Below are 18,871 nucleotides of genomic sequence, written 5' to 3'. Positions count from 1 at the left end.
TGCATTTCATGTTCCCTGATCAATGAGTGGCGGTGATAGAGTCTGACCGAGTGAGGTACAAACGAGTTTTTGTACCGCCCCGTTCTTGTTTTGATTGACAGCAGTCGCCCACTTCGCGACGACCTGGCGTAGTTCTGATGGAGCGGGTGGCCGTTGTCTTCCAAGATTTTTTCGATTTTTCTTAGGCACTTTTGTTCAAAAAGTTCCTTTAAATGTGGTAATGTTGTGAGTGTAATTTTTGATGCTTTTTTAATGATGTTTTCTAGACGTCGCAACAGTTTAGATGAGGCATTGCCTTGCCAACAAATTATTCCGTATGTTAGCAGATTTTGTATAGTCGCGCCGTAAAATGTCTCAAGGATCTTCTTGCTTAGTTTAAAGCTATTGAGTTTGTATAGAAAAAAAGAGTCGCTGGGCTGTTTTCTTTGTCAGAGTTCCAAGGTGGTCTTCCCATGAAAGCTTGTTGTTGTGGTATAGCCCTTCCGAAAAAAGTCGGGTCTGCGAAAGTGTAGGGACCACTGTAGCTCTTATAGTCTTACAACACACTTTTTTTCTTATAGAACGTCCAATTGGCTTCAATTTTCAAAGAGAGAGGGAGAAAAAGGAGACAATTTTAGTAGTGCGCGAGTGTTTTCCTTTTTATTTGCTTCTGTTAATAAAAAACAATTACAGTATATAAGCGGCCAATAGTAAGCCAACGAGTACCTACGTAATGTTATTGTTATTGTTACACCGTTAGAGACGGATTAGTCCGTTAGCGTGATGTGGTACGGTTTATAGTCTACCCTTACGGCTAAGGGCCCCACACATGACGCTTGCCCAGGGCCCCGCGCACTGCTAAGGCGCCCCCTGCTCTTTGATGGTGCACCCGGCCCTTGCCCTCTCCCTCGATCACTACGTCTGTGTTGTTGTTTTTTTTTTGTACTGTTCCCCTATGTTGTTGACCGCCATTAACTTGTAGCACCAGACTGCTGGTAGACAACTAAACCGCTGTTGGCGTATTGTATCTTAACTTATAACAACTTGAAATAACTTGAATAACTTCTTTGTCACAATAGTAAATATAACTTTTATTACAATATAGATAAATTCAACTTTAGATTAAATGATATAAATGACTTTATTAATAATGTAAAATGGTATTTTCAACAAAATCTACTTCATTACAAAAACACATCTTTTAACTCTTTCCTTAAAACACCTTACGCAGCCTTACGAAAATGCCGCTTATCGTGCATCATTCATCCTACATTATAGCCACCAACCAATTGTTATTTGTAAATGCTTTTCTGGCTTCCTATCAATTTTCCATAGTCTCATTAGTAAACGTACCGTAGGCTATATTTATATAAAAAAAAAGTCTTTTTGAAAATGATAATATTATCGTTCTTAATACTTTTATTTAACAATTTGTAGGATATATATCAAGTTGTTTCCTGAACTTTGTTAGGGAAATATTATCTATGTATTTTTATATTTTAAGCTTGTATTATTTTTGTTAAATATTAGATATGAAACTAGATCCATTAAGAATATAGATCTATCTTATTATATATTATAGTCTTGAAATAGAAAATTTGAAATTGTAAAACAATAAATGCGAGCAATAGGGCCTATAGTCCAAAGGCCATACTTGTTATCTTATATGATACAGACGTTACTTAAAAAAAAAAGAAGATGATTATTAGGCTACGTTCTACGCTTCATGCATTTAGTCATGCATATTAACCAATGACTTAAATTCTGCCAAGTCACTGGTTTTCCAGGCTAGCTCAGGCAACCCATTCCATGCTCTAATAGCGCTAGGGAAGAAAGAGCATTTGTACAAAATTGTCCTTGCATATGGAACAAGAATTGTACCTTTATCTTTGTGTCTTTCTGAGTATTTTATTAGATTTTGTCTTTGTATTTGAAGATTATGGTTCAGTGTTTTATGTATAATTGCTACTTTATTTTTAAGTCTTCTATCCTGAATGCTTTCTAAATTTAGTGATTTTACTAAAGGTGTTAGCCCACTGTAGTCAAATGTAAATATTCGTTTGTTATGAATCTCACTGCTCTATTTTGTGTCTGTTCCAGTTTCTTAATGTTTTCTTGAGTTGAGGGGTCCCAAACAGAGGATGCATATTCCATGACAGTTTTACTGGTTTACCATGAATAAGATAAGTGGAATTAATTTGTTTTAGCTTTTTTTGTTACTCTAATAACTGACATTTTTCTGGGTGGAAAGACATGCTCCAATTTTATTCCCATTTCTGTAATTCATCTAATTCTCTTAGTAAAATTTCGTTATCTTGTGTAGTTTTTATCGTTCTATATATTATGCAATCGTCTGCAAATAATCTGACTTGTTCCTGAACTAATGCAATTTTGTAAATCATATATGCAATTATAAATAGATCTAGTAGTGGACCTAAGTCTGTTCCTTGAGGTACACCTGAGTTTACTTTAATTGGTGTTGATTTAGAGCCATTTATTATTACAGTTTGTTCTCTCCCTATCAGAAAATCTTTAATCCACAGATGCAATGGACCATCAATGCCAAAATATTATAATTTTTTAAGCAAACTATCTTCTACTGTTATTTGAGTTAGTTCTATATTTATTTCTTACTCTTTTTCATATATCACCTAGTTTAATTTAGCTCTAATCTACGTCATCCTGCTGACATACATATTATGTAAATACTAGCATGAATCCTACGAAGTGACAACACAGTCTACATTCAGTGAAAAAAAAAAAATGCACCCTCCCTTACTACAAGCATTTAGACCTAGATCTATATGGATTAGTGCTATTCGCTTTTCGACAAGAGAGGATAAATCTAACAAATAAAAGATCTACTTTATCTAGACTAGAGTCTAGTCTAAGTAAAATCAACGCTACACTGACTAGAATCTAGATATCTAGGACTAGATCTACACTACAGCATCAAAGATCTATATCTAGAGTAATATAGACTTATGAAAATTGAAATCACACAGAGTAATGATTATCTAAATTAGTTATTGGTTATTTATTAATTTTTAAGCTAGATGATATACTAATGATAGAATTGAATTATAGAGATATCATGATCTGAGATGTATTACTCTCAGTCAATCGACTTCACTTCACTTGCCGCGCCTTGCGGCTTGCCTCTAGTTACTAGTACCTCTACTAAAAATCTACTTACTCTTCTTACTCTAGTAGTACTTACTAGTTACTAGTATTAGGGTTTCTAGTACAGTATGAATTACTATGAGTAGTATGAGTAGATTCTTATATCTACTAGATTCTATATCTGAACATCGACTTTCGGGGGTCATATTTTAATTATATTTTTTTATTTGGTGAAGTAGTGAAGGTTTAACTTACAAAAAAAAACTGAAAACAGATTCAAATTCTTCAACTAATGGACAATAAAAATAGCTGTGTTTCTTTGTATTACCACTCATAGCCATAGTCAGGATTTTATATTAAAATAAATTGGGTCACCTCATGCTCCTACTCTGAACGCAGTTTTTGTGCTTTCCCCTTCATTGGACATTGAGCACCGTCACTGAACACCACTATGTAATTACTAATAAATTATATCTGTGTTAATTACAAATTATTTAGATTGTATTAAAAGAAGTAGATTCACTTTTCTGCAATATATATGTATTTATAGTCTATTGCCTCATTCTTTCTCTCTATAGATATATACCGGTATATATAATTTATAAATAGTTTATTTATTTAAATACCAATAGATATAATCTGTGTAGAAACAGACAGAAATAAATCTTTATAGAATTAGATCTATAAATTAATTATTATAATTTAATAAACATGATATTATCAACTAGGCGCTACATGCATTCTCTCTTTCTTTTAATTCCCATCCATGGACCCTCTTCTTGTTTTCATAATTTGGATGTTCGTTTTTTTACATCTTAACACCCCCTCCCTCCCAAAGATGCTTATAATTCTTTTCATGACTCTCCCCCCTTCCCTCCACTGCCTGTTTGATAGTTTGTGACACTACACGCTTAGTTTATACCTCTCCTCACCGCCAGCTCACCTGACATGATCATCTGCAGTGGGCATGGTCTCTGGCTTCAAATTAGCAGCTTTGGTCATTTTGTTGTTTTCAAAACATTAACTGCTAGATACTAGCGAACTTTACATTGCATTGCAAAAGAAATATAATCTTTATTTCATTCATTCAGCTGTTATGTTGTTGTTTTTTTTGTTTGTTTTTGTATTTTTTTTACTTAATTTTTTTTTTCATGTTTTTTTTTTCTTTAAGCATTTAATATTTGCCTGGAAATGAAAATTTAATGAACAAGAAAAATGGGCTCAAGTGGCAATCCTATCAAGAGATTGCTTGTCCGTAGAAACTCAAATTTAAGTCCACTAGTTATTCCTTCCAGTGATACATCAGCTCCAGTTGAATCTACTACAAATCAGGAAGTTAAATCTGGTCTTTTGTATGATAAGCAACAAGTGCAAGAAGAGGGCCTAGAGCTGTTCTGTAATTTTCTATATGATCAGACTTTTGAAAAGCAAGTAACCATAATGATTTCAAATCTCAGTTTATGGTAAGTAGTTTTGTATGCATTTACGTATATAATTACCCAATATATTTTTTTTGAAATTCATACAAATGTTTATAACCATTTTGTAACCTTTTTAAATTTTTCTTTTTAATTATGATCTTGAAATTTCTTTTTTAAGGCAAACTGTGTTTGATTGAATGATATGTATGAAATTATTTAAAGAATCTCTTATCTTTAGTATTTTAGGTGTATTAAAAAGAAATCCTTTAACAATGTACATGATATTGCAAACAACAACAAGAAAAAGTTAAAAACAGCATAAAACAATAAAAAATAATCTTTTTTTTTCTGTTGTGTAACCACATATAAAATACATATCAGCATGTAAAACAAAGCTGGCACAGTTTCTGCTTAAAATCATATATCATAACAAATAAGATTTCTTAAAAAGACAATTCCTCCATTATGAAGCTGATGACTGTTTATAAGAGCCAAAAACATTTACCTGCCCCCCACCCCCCTGTGGCTAATCATCTAGTAATTCTTTTGGAAAAGACATACTTAAACTGTAAAATTTCCAGGAAAATTGTTAGAGCCTTTTTCAAGATCTGTGTCCAGGTTCCATTTTTTTTGTTGTTTTTTTTTGTACCCATGAAAAATTTGGGTTAACACAAAATATGCCAGATATTGAATAAACAAATGAAACAAAAAAGTTTGAGTTTCACTTATGTCAAGAAGGATGGATGCCTGGTCGTGTGGTTAATGCGCTGGACTGTCTTCAGATTTATTGAAGGTAACGGGTTCAAAACCCTGCCCGCTCCCATCCCCCATCGTCCTGCAGAAGGTCTGGACTAGGAAGTAAATTATCTTCAGCTGTGAAGGAACATCCGAAACACGTAAAACATTTTACAAACATTTACAACAGAAGTGTATTTCTATTTTGTTTAGTTTATATATCTACAAACATTTCCCTTCCATTTAAAATAAAGATTCATCTGTTGATTAATTCTAGGGGAGTCTCACAAGGTTACAGACATAGTAGCTGGGCCAAGAATGGGGAAAATCTGAAGGCTGTATGCAATAAATTTGCTTGTTCGAAAAAACGAATTCAAGTGTTAAATGAATCACTTGAGGTAATTACATTGTTTTAAAATTTAGCTTTTGAAAATGTCTTTGTTGAATGTGGATTTATAAACTTCAAATAATGTTTTGTTTTGTTTTTTTATCAAAGTTTGACTTGAACATGAGGAAAGACCAGTATATGGAACGACTTGAACATTTCACAGACACAGAAAATATAACAGCAGAAAGAATAGTGTTTATATTTTTTTTCTGTTCTGATGTAATCCTAAGATGTAGTGAAATTAACAGGGACATTTTTAGGCAATACTTTGAGTGGACTAATGAATTCCTGACACATTCAATCAGTGTTTGGATATATGAACATGGTGGATGGGTAGGTCTAGATTCCTTTTTTTATTTCAACTAAGAGTCAAGGAAGGAATAAAACATTCTTTTAGTCACCATTCCATGTTTGCTACATGTACACCCTGCACTTAACCAGAGATATTGTCTCCATTGTATATAGACTTAGTGTTAAATATTTGTAAGTCTGTTAAAAAAAAATCATTTAGGAATCAAAGAAAATAGAGATGAGATTTTGTTGTTGTGGATTATTATGTTTTAGGCCATATAGGTGCTCCTTCTTCCCTAGTGTCATTAGATCATGGGATGGGTTGCCTTAATCAGCCAGGAAAATCGCACCTAAGCAGAGTTTATGTCTCTGGTTAACATACATTACTAGATTGACACATGGATATCCATAGGACAAAATTATCTTCTTTTAAAGTAATGTGTGTAATTTATAAAATACTTCCTGCAGTATAAGCTATTGAGTTTGAATTCAGGTTTATTTCGATTACAGTGCAACCAGGCAGACATTCAGAAGATCTCATGTTTAGTTTACCATTTCATTTTTAAAATGAAAGATTGAAAGCAACTTAATAACTGTCACTGCATTCTTACATCTCACATATTTGTTTGTACATTTTTGTCTGAATTTATATTTAGCTTACTTGTAATCATCTTAGTTCAAATTTCAATCAAATAATGAAACATCTCTTCCTCAGGGTACCGTTTTTCCAGAGCCTGTCAACATTTTAGCAAGACTAATTGGCTTTGCATCAGTAGGAGTCGCTTTATTAATTATCTTTAAGTATTTAAAATATAGCTATTTATGAAACCTCAATGTACTGTCAGACATTTTGTTGTTACAACAACTACAATCCACTGATCTCAGTCTACATTGTCTACAGCTTTTGATGTACTGACCCAACAAAATAGTGAACAACCAAATAGTGCCTACAAAAAGGGCTGAAAAAATAGTGCCAATATTTATTATTTTATTTATATATTTTAAAAAATTTATTTTTCAGTAAATGCTTCAGATATTGTAAAATATCAATACACAAGCATAATAAAACACAATTAGTAATAGGCAAAAACAAATGCATTAAATATATATATATCATAATTACAAATTATATTCTAAAAATGTACTTGAAAAACACCCAAGCATAATGGCTCATGGAGCACAAGCTCTGTAGCTCCTACAATCTCCTCAAATCTTCTGAAAATGAAAAGTCTCCTGAAATTTTCCTAATATTTGCCAGGATTGTCCTAAAATTTTGAACGCACTCCTCAAATTTTTAACAATATTTTTAAAAAATAATAATTTTGATTATTTCTTTCTAAAAAAATGTGGAAAAAAAGCAGCGTGTCTATGCATTACAATTTCATGACTGGAGGACCAGCACATACCTTGCCTTTCATCCATTGGTGTGCTGAAGCCAGCATTTCACCTGTCATTATTTTTCTGCAGGCAGCAAATTCTTGTTTTCTCTCATTGTTTCATCTGAAGACACACTAGATCTAGTCAATAGTCAATGCTTAAAGCATTTCGATAAGGACAACTCCACCTCATTCAAATGTCATACTTTTCTTTTAAAAAACAACTCCTCAAAACTCCCAAAATTTTATCATGAAAAAGTGCTACTTCTATGCTTGCCAGATCTACAAAAGAGAAAATCAAATAGCCACATAGAAACTCCATCAGTGGATTGTTACCATACCTTGGAAACCTGACATCCACGTTGGCAACCTGATATCCACATTTCAAAAATATATACATCTTAACAAGATAGGTATATTAAATAATAGAAAATAATAATGAATAAATGTAAAAGTATGATTTATTAATATTAATTACATTTATATTTAGGCTTGAAAATAGGAGGAGCCTCTACAAAAATTTGTCCCAGTACCTCTACTTATAAGCCTGCACTATTTTTGTGTTGGGCTCTTTGTCAGGAAATTTTGTCCATGCTACTTTGTCATTCGCTATTTGTCAGATAACCACTGTACATAGTGTATGATCAGTGCTTATAAGACTTGTTATGAGTTACAGTAATTTTGGATTAGCACTAAACTAAGTGAGGTGTTCACAATTTTATGAATATATTATTAGTAAACTTTTAAGGGATAAAATGATTCTATTTTAGAAAGTCACTTTAAGTAATCCAGCACAATTATTTTGAGTTGCAATAAGAGAATATATTCCACATAGGCAAGTGATGTTAAAAGATTAAGCCATATTTTTACAGAGAGGTATTCATAAATTGTAAATTATTTTGTCTAATAGATTGATTTATGGCATTGTTTAGTGTTTAAAATTTAGTTTTCATGTTTTACAATTTTAAACACAAATTGTGCCAGCTGTTTTACATGTTGATGTGTATTACAATGTTGCCAGTTTTTATACACATATGTAAAGGCCTTTATTATTATGTTGAGTTTTTTTTATAACAATATTTAACATTAAAAACTGCTCAGTCATGATTTTATGAACCAACTCCTGTGATTCACTAATTTTATAAAATAGCAAGCAGGGATGTCTCGCTTTGTAAGTCAATCAGCTCCATTTGCAAATCTGTCGGTGCAATCCTCAGTTGCAATAGAAAACATTTCAATATCTGCTGCTCTTGTCATTTAGTTTTGAATGGAAATTTGTACCCATATTGTCCACTCATTTTGCTTTAACTGCTTTTTTCCCCAGGAAAAATTCTTTCAGCACTGCTACTAAGCACTTTTTATCTCTCATAATTTGAACAACTCTGTAGCTTGCTCTTACTGTGGACTCATTTTCTTGTCTCTTTTTTTCCTCTCGTCAGTCGCTCAACTCACTCAACTAGACATAACTTTGCAAATTTTTTTCTTTACGTCTGAAACCAGATGTTTAGAACACGACTAGCTCAAGACAGCAACAGAATTATCCAAGAACCTAAAACAACTGTCAACACTTGTCACCGAAAAAAAAAAGTTGTGTTCATAAAAAAAAAAATAATATGAATATTAGAATACAATAGATTAAGAATGAAATCCATCAAAGAAAAAGTGAGAGTCCTAACATAGGGAAATTTCACAACATTTGTAAAAAATTTCTTCACATTGTGCTGATGTTTAGGCCAGCCGGATGGAACCACGTCGCGGGCCGGATTAGGCCCACGGGCCGTAGTTTGGGCATTACTGTGCTAAGGGAACTAACTCATATACAACTTCACATATAAACATCCTTCTTTCTCACTAAAATAATATAATACATCCATGCACATATTGCATTAAATAAATCAACATGTTAACATCTTCCTCTTTAATAAAATCTAATATTATATATCTAACACTGAATTGGAAAACAAATATGACTCTGCAGGCTAAAACTATATGCTAGACTGTGCCAATCAATTAGCCATCCATCTGATGCATCATGCTGCATTGTATTTCTGCAACTTCCCTTTATCCTCTCAGCATCTCTTAGGCTCATGACTTTCTGTAACGTCTCCTTTCCACTCAGTGTCTTGTAGAGGAGCTAGCTTCATGAAATCTTTTTTAGAATCATCTTCACATTGCTCATATTCTTCACAGCAGCATCAGTCTTTTCACTTGGTTTAGGATATCATCTCTTACATTGAAAAATGATTCAGTCTTTACCTTGGGGCGGGGCAAACAGTATCTCTATGCAGGTGATACTTTTGACAACATCGACATTCAAAATTTAATGTCATTTGTTTTCCCTAAAATGTTTGCATAATGATCTGCGGCTATTAGTTCAAGTTGATGCAAGTCTCTTGATTTGATGACTTCTTATAGGTAAGATTCCACAACTTACATTTCATTGCAAAGTCTATTGAAAATATATTTTTCATATGTTGAAAATGAAACATTGATGCCATGTTAGCTTTTCACTATGGTATTTAATGTGCTGCCAGTTTTAAGAGACTTTATCTTATTTCCTATGTTTATACTGCATATCCTTAACATGATAGTTTAAGTTTCCACAAATCTGCTCAATATCTTGGTAACCATCAGAAGCCCAATGTGTCTTAGACTTGTCTGAAAATTATTTTCTTTGGGAAATATAGTCAGTAAGGATCAAAAATGATATATTACTATATATATATATATAATTTATTTTTTTGAGTGACCTTGACCTACTTTTAAAAAATGTTCCACCTTTGACCCAATGGGCTTTCTAAGGTAATTTTTTTTACTTATTGTTTAATAGTAATAATACAACTAAACTCATGAAAAGTTGTGTTTATTCAATACAAATGAAAGGGTCTAAAACAATTCCTTGCCTCAGTGTAACAGAGATAGACACATTTTTCACACATATTATTTGTTTTTTTGGCTACATAATTTACAGCACTGATAATCATCTTTTTTGAGGAGAAAGTGGTGGTACCCATCTGTTCTTACATCTCATCTGTCTCTGGCATTGGTTTTCTTGCAGACTTTTTTTTTCATAGTAGGTACTTCAGGGAAATTTTCAATTGATGGTCTGCACTGTTTTCTTGAAGCGTTTAACTGTATAAAAAGAGTGGCTAATTTCGATTGAAATGTCCTTTGGTTCATCAGTTCCTTTTAGACGTTTCTAACAAGTCAGCATATTGATGGTACAACAGCCAAGAATTAACCAACATCATGCGAATTGTTTGCTAGAAAATATACAAGTACCATCGTTTTGATCTCATTTGAAAGGAATGTTTTGAAATAAAACAGTCATGGAGATCCACACCTCCCTATTTTTCATTGTACAACTTGATCACTGCTGGTTGTTTTACATGAAGGCATGTAGACTTGCTTCCGTCATATCTTTTGACAATATTATTTGGTTCAGTTCCAGAGTATGTTGAGAGCATATTAACTGTCTTGGTGTCATACCATCTTACGGCAACCACATTGGTAATTTTTTCAACGCACTGGTCCATTGATCCACAACCTCTTTTTTTCATTTCCTTCTCCTGCTCAAGCTTCACACCAATGATGCGATTAGGTCTGACTATACCAGTGTAATGAATTCCCTTGTCTTTCAATTTTTCCAAAAGAGGCATAGAAGTGAAAAAGTTGTCAGCAAATATTTTGTAGTTTAACGGTGCCTCTCCTGCAACATTTTGTGGTAAAGATGCATAAAGCTTCAAAACAACTTCTACACCGACACCTAAACTAATTTTTTAATTCCTATTTTCTTCCTTGATAGACATCAAAGTCACACAGAATGTTTAACTCATTCGAGCCCGAACTTTGATTCCCCAAGGATGGGGTTTTCCTTTTACATATTGATTTAGTTTGCTAAATTTTCCTTTGAAAGGTATCATCATTTCATCAATGCCGTTGCATCCCAAGGGAATACTTTTCAAACAATTGTTTCTAAATTCCTCTAACCAGGGTCTTATTATCCAAAGCTTATCCTGTTTTTGGTTATTTGTAACCATGTTGATGTCAACAAAGTGTAATGAGGAAAGAATTGTCTGAAATCTATTCCTACTCATGACGTCTGCAACAGAGGCATAGCGAGAGTCAGTCTCCCAGTAGCATCTTACGCTAGGCATTTTGGCTAGGCCCATTTTGAAAAACATACCAATTACCTGTTCCAATTCTTTGTTTGAGGTGTTAATTGGTTTTCCTGATTTCTGCACACTGTATTGATTAGTATTGGCAACCAGAAGATCATTAAAATAAAATAGGATCTTTTTTGTATAATAGAACTAGCTTTACAGAGTGGGTCACCTGGTGACCCAATGGGCTTTTAAACACCTGTAGCTCTGCAATACCATATAGCCTTTTTGTGTTTTAATTGGTCAGAGTAACAGGAAGACTTCTACACATGTTTAAGTGTCTGTTTAGATAACAATTAGCTGAGATTTTCATGCCTGCTCTCTACCTTGCTCTTAACATTTCTGATAATAATCTCCCTTTCCATTAGTATCATAGCACCACCAATTTAATAGTTTCTTCATTTGATCCATGCACGTATACTCAAAATCTTATTTGCACTACTGATGCTTATCATCATCATCATCAAACTCCATTAGAGTGAGGGGTTGAGAGGCTCAAATCCTCTCTTGCAAAAACCCTGGACAGAAACCCTGCTGTCTTGCGTAGTGCATAAATGTCGCCATACAGGTCGAGAATTTTGGGTTTCCCAGACCTGTCGAGACGGAGATCAGCAAGTCTGGGGCAGTCAAACAGAATATGAGGCACGGTTTCCTCTTCTTCCCCGCAGCGGGGGCACCGTGAATCAAAATTTGGCAATAGCCACAAGAAATATGAGCCAACAGGACAATGACCTGTCCTGCACTGTGCTATAATAGCTTGCTCAGCCCTGGACAGCCTCCACCACTCATGCGCTCCCAGACTCCACAGGCTTTTTGGGACTTGTCCCAGCACTCAAACCACTTTTCCATTTCTGTTTTTTGGATTATAGCCAGGGCTTGATGAAAGCTTACAGCCTGTTTAGTGGGTGAAATTTGCCCTCCCTGGTGGGCCAAAGAGTCTGCAATGGTGTTGCCAGTCACACCTATGTGACTCGGTACCCACTGCATTATTACAGGGATGCCATAGGGTTGTTTAATGTACCGATGCCTTATAGATTTGTGAGCTGTCTGGTTTAGTTTTCTTTAGTGGAAGTTTAGTGTGCAGCATGTGAAAGTCACATAGTCATCTGAATTGTTTCCTAAGAAATGTTTCCTGTTTCCTTTTCAATGTACTTTTCAAAGAATGTACACATCAAACTTGAAGAACTTTTTCCTTTCTGTCTAAAATTAACAATTTCAAAAGACAACTTACTTTTATAGTGTCAAACTATTAAGTAATACATGTATTTATATATCCATGGTAGCAGCCTAAACTGCATATGTCTTTGGCTGTTTCTCCTTTACCTTTTCCAAAAGATCTGCTAGAGGATGTTGGACTGCTCCACCATTGTTGAGGGATAACTTGTAATAGCTTGAGAAAAGCCAGTGTCTTTCATGAACTGTAGATGCAAAGTATAAAATAAATTCTCTTTGGTTCATTGGAATAGTTTATTTTAATTTAAATTTGTGAAAACATCACTACTGTTTTAATATCTTTAACTTCCAGAAAACACAACAAAATATTAACCTTATTGATTGTCACATAAATCGTACTGGTAGCAAAAATTAGGACCATTGTTTGAAACAACTAAGTAAATGATATACTCATGAGCCAGTAACCAATTTAGTTATTTGAAAACTAAAATATAAATAAATTCTTGCAATAAGCGCTGGGCCTACATTTTTTTTTTATTAACCTCAAAGTAAATGCCATGTCAAACTTATTCTCATGTCATTTTCTAGATCTCTTTTAGTAAAGGCTATCATGCTTAGTTTAAATAATGATCACTATATAAACTGTTAATCATTTTATTTTTTGGTGTCTTTACTATTAAATGATATGTCTTATAATGTTAAGGAATTTTTATATTGCTCATAAAGTAAATGTTTCAAGTATATTTTAAATGTTATGTCAAGAATGAAAACTGAATGAAATGGGACTATTGGGAATCTTGTAATGGCTTATTGTGTTCCATGTTATAACCTTTTCATTATAACCGATGCTTCTAAAATACTAAACCATTGTTTTCACCTAAACACCAATATCTGTTCCATTCAAAATTTGGCCCTTGAAGGGTCATAGACATTTTTTTTTAATACAATAAGAGAAAAATTGTAAATTGATTGTCTATGCCTTTGCATTTAACTGTGCATTTCATTTCTAAATGTAACATCTTTCCCATTGATAGTTTTTCCTTCTATGTAGTTAGAAATATTCCATTTCTGTATGAAGTCATTTTCCTTTCTAATTTTCTTTCATTGTTTATGTATATATTATAGATAGGAATTGAACCCATCTCCGTGTTTAAGTAGTTGAAGTATCTGTTGGTCACACATTCGTCATGGTAGCAGCCTAAACTGCATTTGTCCTTGGCTGTTTAACCTGCCTTCTCCAATAATATTGCAGAGGTTGTTGGACTGCTCCATGGTTTGGGTAGATTTAATGTTCAAGTTAGGTTTGGTTAGGTAAGGAGTATTGTTTGTATTCAATTCATTCCAGTCAGAACTAAAGTTCAACTTCAGATTGATTTTATGAAATAAATATAGCAAAACTGAGTAATAAGGTTCAATGTATTAGTTGAATCATTCAAGGGGGTCGATGGGTCATGAAATAGTCGATTTGGGACAAAAATATCTTTTTTTGTTAAATTGCATATTTTGATAGAAAAATGTGTGTAGAATCCCTTGGTATGCTTCAAATGATTAAATTTAAACTATGACATAAATAACAATAAAACACAAATAGTAATTCACAGCTATCTTAAAGTCTACTAGTAAATCATGATTCAGGGTCAACTGGACTGTTGATCCCAATGACTGCATTCAACAAAACTGTTTCTATGTGCACCCAGTGTTTTGATATCACCTGGTGAACTTGTTTTCATATTACGCATCTCTGAATAAACTCATTCCTGATCTTCTACATTCACAAAAGACAAATATTTGTATCAAGGCACAATACGTGTTGAAAGTTGATATTAAGGATGAATAATATATTTTTCATCCAAGCTAGACAGAAAAGCTGCTTTTAAATTACCCATACTGTCACTGTCTAAACTATTTATCTTACAGATTGACTGAAGATGAAATAGCATCGCCATACATTAGAAGAAAAATTTAACAACCCAAACAATTTTTGTTAACATTGTTTCGTTGCTTAAGTGACCATTCTAATTCTAACCAGTAAGAAACATCCTGTGTTAAGAGTGTGTTCTGCTAGTCTTGATTTTTTTTTCATTCTACTTAAAGTATCCCCACCACTTGTAAAATCTTGATCATAATGTGAACTAAATCAGCACCAAGGAAATTTAGAGCCTTTATGACTGCAAAGTTCAGATTATGTCCTGCACAGCTAATTCTAACATGGTTGCTATAAGCTGACTTCATATTACTTTCATTCTCAGTAACAAACAAGAAATTGTTACCCTTTATAGTCTCAGGAGGAAGATTATTTTTTTTAAGAATTTCAGTTTCATTTGTTCTTATGGCTATGCCAGTCTTACACTCTATATTTAAACTCAAAGAATCCAATACACTTGCTTATAAGACAATTTTTTTTTTTTATGTAATGTACTGTAAAAGCCAGTAAAGAGTGTTTTAGATTATCATTGGTCTAATGGTCAGTTGTTATTGCAACACTAGCAACCATAGCAAGTTCATCTTTCAGATTTAGAATACATATTAGTTATAAAATTTTGACAGGAGTGACTTAGTGTTGTTTGATTACACTTGAAATCCTCTAGTGGCAATGATCCATACTTTGATCCAATGTCAATCATTGCTTAAGGAAAGTGATGAAACCAACATGCACACATGAGGCAGGTACTAAACTAAACCAGCTGCTCTGTTACCAATTTCTCCAAATGCTTCTCCTTTACAAGCTAATTTACTTTTATTTTTTATATTGCAAAATCTCAATTCCTTTAGGCTAGGATCATCTGGTTCAGTTCATACTGAGTTTGGTTTGGTCTTGAAGTTCTAGTTCTTTTTGTTTGGTTAGGGCTTGGTTCATTTCCCCATCTCTAGAATATATCTGCTTACAGATAGACAAGACTTGTTCTACTATAGCACCACCCTGTAGCACTTTGAACAAATTGTTACTGTTTGCATTAAAAGGGCTTATTTTACCTTTACTAAATTTTAAATGTTCTCTTCATAACATATAAACATTAAGTTGATGCCATGTTTCCTTTTCTTCAATTAACATTTGGTTTTCAATTTCTCTCATGTTCATCTATAATATGTACAGAATAATTCTAAAAATTGCAATTCATGGATAGAAAGCAGAAAGAAAGCCATGGAGATGAGATGCTTTAGGAATCTAATACTTCTACTAGACATCAACTTAAAATAGTCCCCTGTTAATGGCTGCTATGTATGCAATTCTTTTGGGGCTTTGGGTAGGAAAGAATTAGGCTGAGAAGACCTTATCAAGCTTTAAATGTACAGTCCAAGTGTTAATAAAAGGGAATGTTTCCCTATTGTCTAAAAGCATAAAGCTTTTAAGATGCTAAGGGTAAAAGCAGTTAACTTTTTTTTTTTACTCCTCTCATGTGGGAATTAGGAAATGGTGAGTCTGAAAGTGGAACTCAACAAAACCTGTTTAACTTAATCACAACTTCTGATGCAGAACTGCTGGGATATGCAAAATTTCATTTTTTTTTTTAAATTCATGTCTGTGCTCGTATCTATGACCATGAAGACATCTCTTAGCTTAAAAAAAACAAAGCTCAGACCTATGACTTTTAGTGTTACTTCTTCAATGTCTTCCTGCATTTACCTTTAGCTCAGCATATCACAAGGAATTATTTGAACTCTCTGAACCTGAAACTATTATTCAAAGTTGTGGGCTCAAAAAGCACTGGTTCTAATAGTTTCTAGGTGATATTGGATTAGCTTTAAGAAAGCAAGGCTGTAGTTTAGTGTCAATTGCTAACATTCTCTTTCACACACACACATTCTTTGATTGCAAACATTTGTATCACATGTATTATATATAGTATCAGCCAGTTCCAAGTTGTTTTAAATTATCTCATTTGTGTCATAAAGGAAAAAAAGAAGCTTCAAACACTTTGTGGCGATTGTTTGTGTGTTGTGGGGGTGGACACAACTGGTTTTGAAAATTTGAAGTAGCATTAGATTTCTTGTTGTACACTTGTGTTTGCTTGACAGTCTTTCATTTTGAAAAGGGATCTTTTGATGCATAGGCATTGTTGAATGTTTGTCAATGTATTTCTTCTTGTTGAAATAAGAGTCTAGTCTTTTTTTTTTCCTCTCACTTTCTTGCTAGTATAAAGCAGCAATTCAAGAAGCCATTCTTTTGTCCACTGAATTTTTTTTTGGCTGCCAAGTGGATTTAAAAATATGAACTAGAGTTCTCTCTTTGCAAAAAATGTACATGCATATTTGATGTTAGAAATAAAAACATTCTTCTGTATATCTCATTTAAAATGCTTGACTTCATGTTTTGTTGAAGTATTATTTGTATTTGTTAATCTACAGTTGAAATGTCTCAATATTTCTAGTAAGTAATATTGAATTGTTATGTATAAAGCACAATTGTATAATTTCTGATGGAATAATGAAGATCATCATTAAATTCACTGGATCTTATAATGTTTTAATTAATTAACATTTATCAAAATGAACACTTGGTTTTTAAAGTATCACAAATTTTATTAATATCAATAATTCTAAGATTTTCAGTCTTTTAATTAATACATCTACATTTCTGTTACATGAAGTTTCAATTTTCTGTAAAGTGTTAGCACTTCTCTTACTACTAAACTAGTCATGCTCAATACTAAATACTCTAGTTATGGTCAGAAAAGTATTGTTTAAAAATGTATTTTTTATTCCTAGGAAAAACTTTATAACAGTATTTCTTTTTTTATTTTTGCATTGTTGATTATCTGAATGCATTTGTAAATATAAAAAATATTTTTGTTGTGTTGATTGAAAAGTTTAATAATTTAATATTTCTATTTTCATGTGTGTTAAAAATAAAGACTGACTCTATGAAACATTTTTACTTGCATTTTCTTACTATAAATATACTCAATATATTTTGTTGTATATATAAATAAATATATATATATATATATCTTGTAGGTCAAACTTCTGTTAAGTAAGCAATTTGACTATCATTTGCTAAATATATTTATTTAAAAAAGAAAAAAAGTTAAATTTGAAACTGTAGTCATGGCTTTTATTTCAGAGTATGTATAGAAATGACAAAGAAGTGATAAATAAAATACAATGTGATAAAAGAATATACAAATCACACTTATATGTAGAGTTAAATAAAAGATTTAAACTTCAGATCTTTAACACTAGAATTGCATTTCTAAATTTTGGCCTACACACCTCTAGGGGTATCAGAATTTTTATAATTAGTTTTGGAAGAAATAGATTTTGTGTACATAACCATATGAGAAATAGTCATCTTGGTTAATGAAGTCCTTAGCTAAATACTACAAATACATTTTTTCTATAACTTTTCCTTCATGAATTTTAGTAATCTTATGTGATAAGTTCTTTATTATTGTTTTTTTTTTCTGAAAACAATACACTTGTTACTAAGAATTCAAAGGATGCTACACAGCCACATTGATTCCTCAGTCAATTAACTCTCTAGTTTTCTAAATGCCCAAGACACAGATCTAGAGCATGTATAAATGGGCAGGTAGCATTACAATACGTATAATAGTTTTAATTGATCAGTAAAAATACTATGATAATTTAATTTTTATTTTGGCACTCTTAATATTTGTAAGCAATGAAAAACACACACATCAGAAGTGGATGAAATATAATGAAGACCACAGGGTAGATGTATAAGTCAGTATTTAACCAGCAACTCACCCAATAACATTTAGTCAGCTGTTAATAAAAGTTCATTGTAAGCAAATTTTAATAAGTGCATTGCACTAAAATATATTTCAGATACAGTAATTTAAATAATATAGTTTATTAATGTTTTAAAGTTTTTTTAATTCTGTGATCTTCAAAATAGGCAGATTTCATAATAAAGTTGAGTTGCTAATGTCTGGAATGGATTTGTTAAAAATGTGAATACATAAAAATTGTTACAAAACATGCAATGGAAGACAGTAGAGGTTTGGTATTCAAACCAGAAATACATTAAGTGTGTAGTAACAATATCCCAGTTCACAAGTATTTAAGCACTTTGATTCAAAGGTCAAGGAAATGTCTGAAGTTCAAGGCACTCTGCAGTGCTACCAACAGCATTCAATTCAAACTTTCATTCAGCATTTTGAAACAGTGAAAGCTGGCGGGCCAGTGCTCGTATAGGTCAGACATGCAGTTTATTCAAATTTCTATCTCGTCCAAAGTGACAAGAAATGGATGAAACAA

At 32.6% G+C, this 18,871-nt stretch overlaps 1 protein-coding gene across 1 annotated transcript; it reads left to right on the top strand.

Moving 5' to 3' along the window:
• Positions 1-2,748: 2,748 nt before the first annotated feature.
• On the top strand, positions 2,749-18,712 carry LOC106068564 (uncharacterized). The gene is made up of 6 exons (XM_013227983.2): positions 2,749-2,985; positions 4,274-4,565; positions 5,536-5,656; positions 5,755-5,979; positions 6,653-6,709; positions 7,594-18,712. The coding sequence occupies exons 2-6, from the start codon at positions 4,318-4,320 to the stop codon at positions 7,624-7,626; spliced, it is 684 nt and encodes a 227-aa protein (XP_013083437.2). The 5' UTR covers positions 2,749-2,985; positions 4,274-4,317; the 3' UTR covers positions 7,627-18,712.
• Positions 18,713-18,871: the final 159 nt, after the last annotated feature.

Source organism: Biomphalaria glabrata, chromosome 1, assembly GCF_947242115.1.
Source record: "Biomphalaria glabrata chromosome 1, xgBioGlab47.1, whole genome shotgun sequence".
Lineage (NCBI taxonomy): Eukaryota > Metazoa > Mollusca > Gastropoda > Planorbidae > Biomphalaria > Biomphalaria glabrata.
Note: the sequence above shows the minus strand (reverse complement) of the source record. Positions and strands in the feature narration are given on the sequence as shown.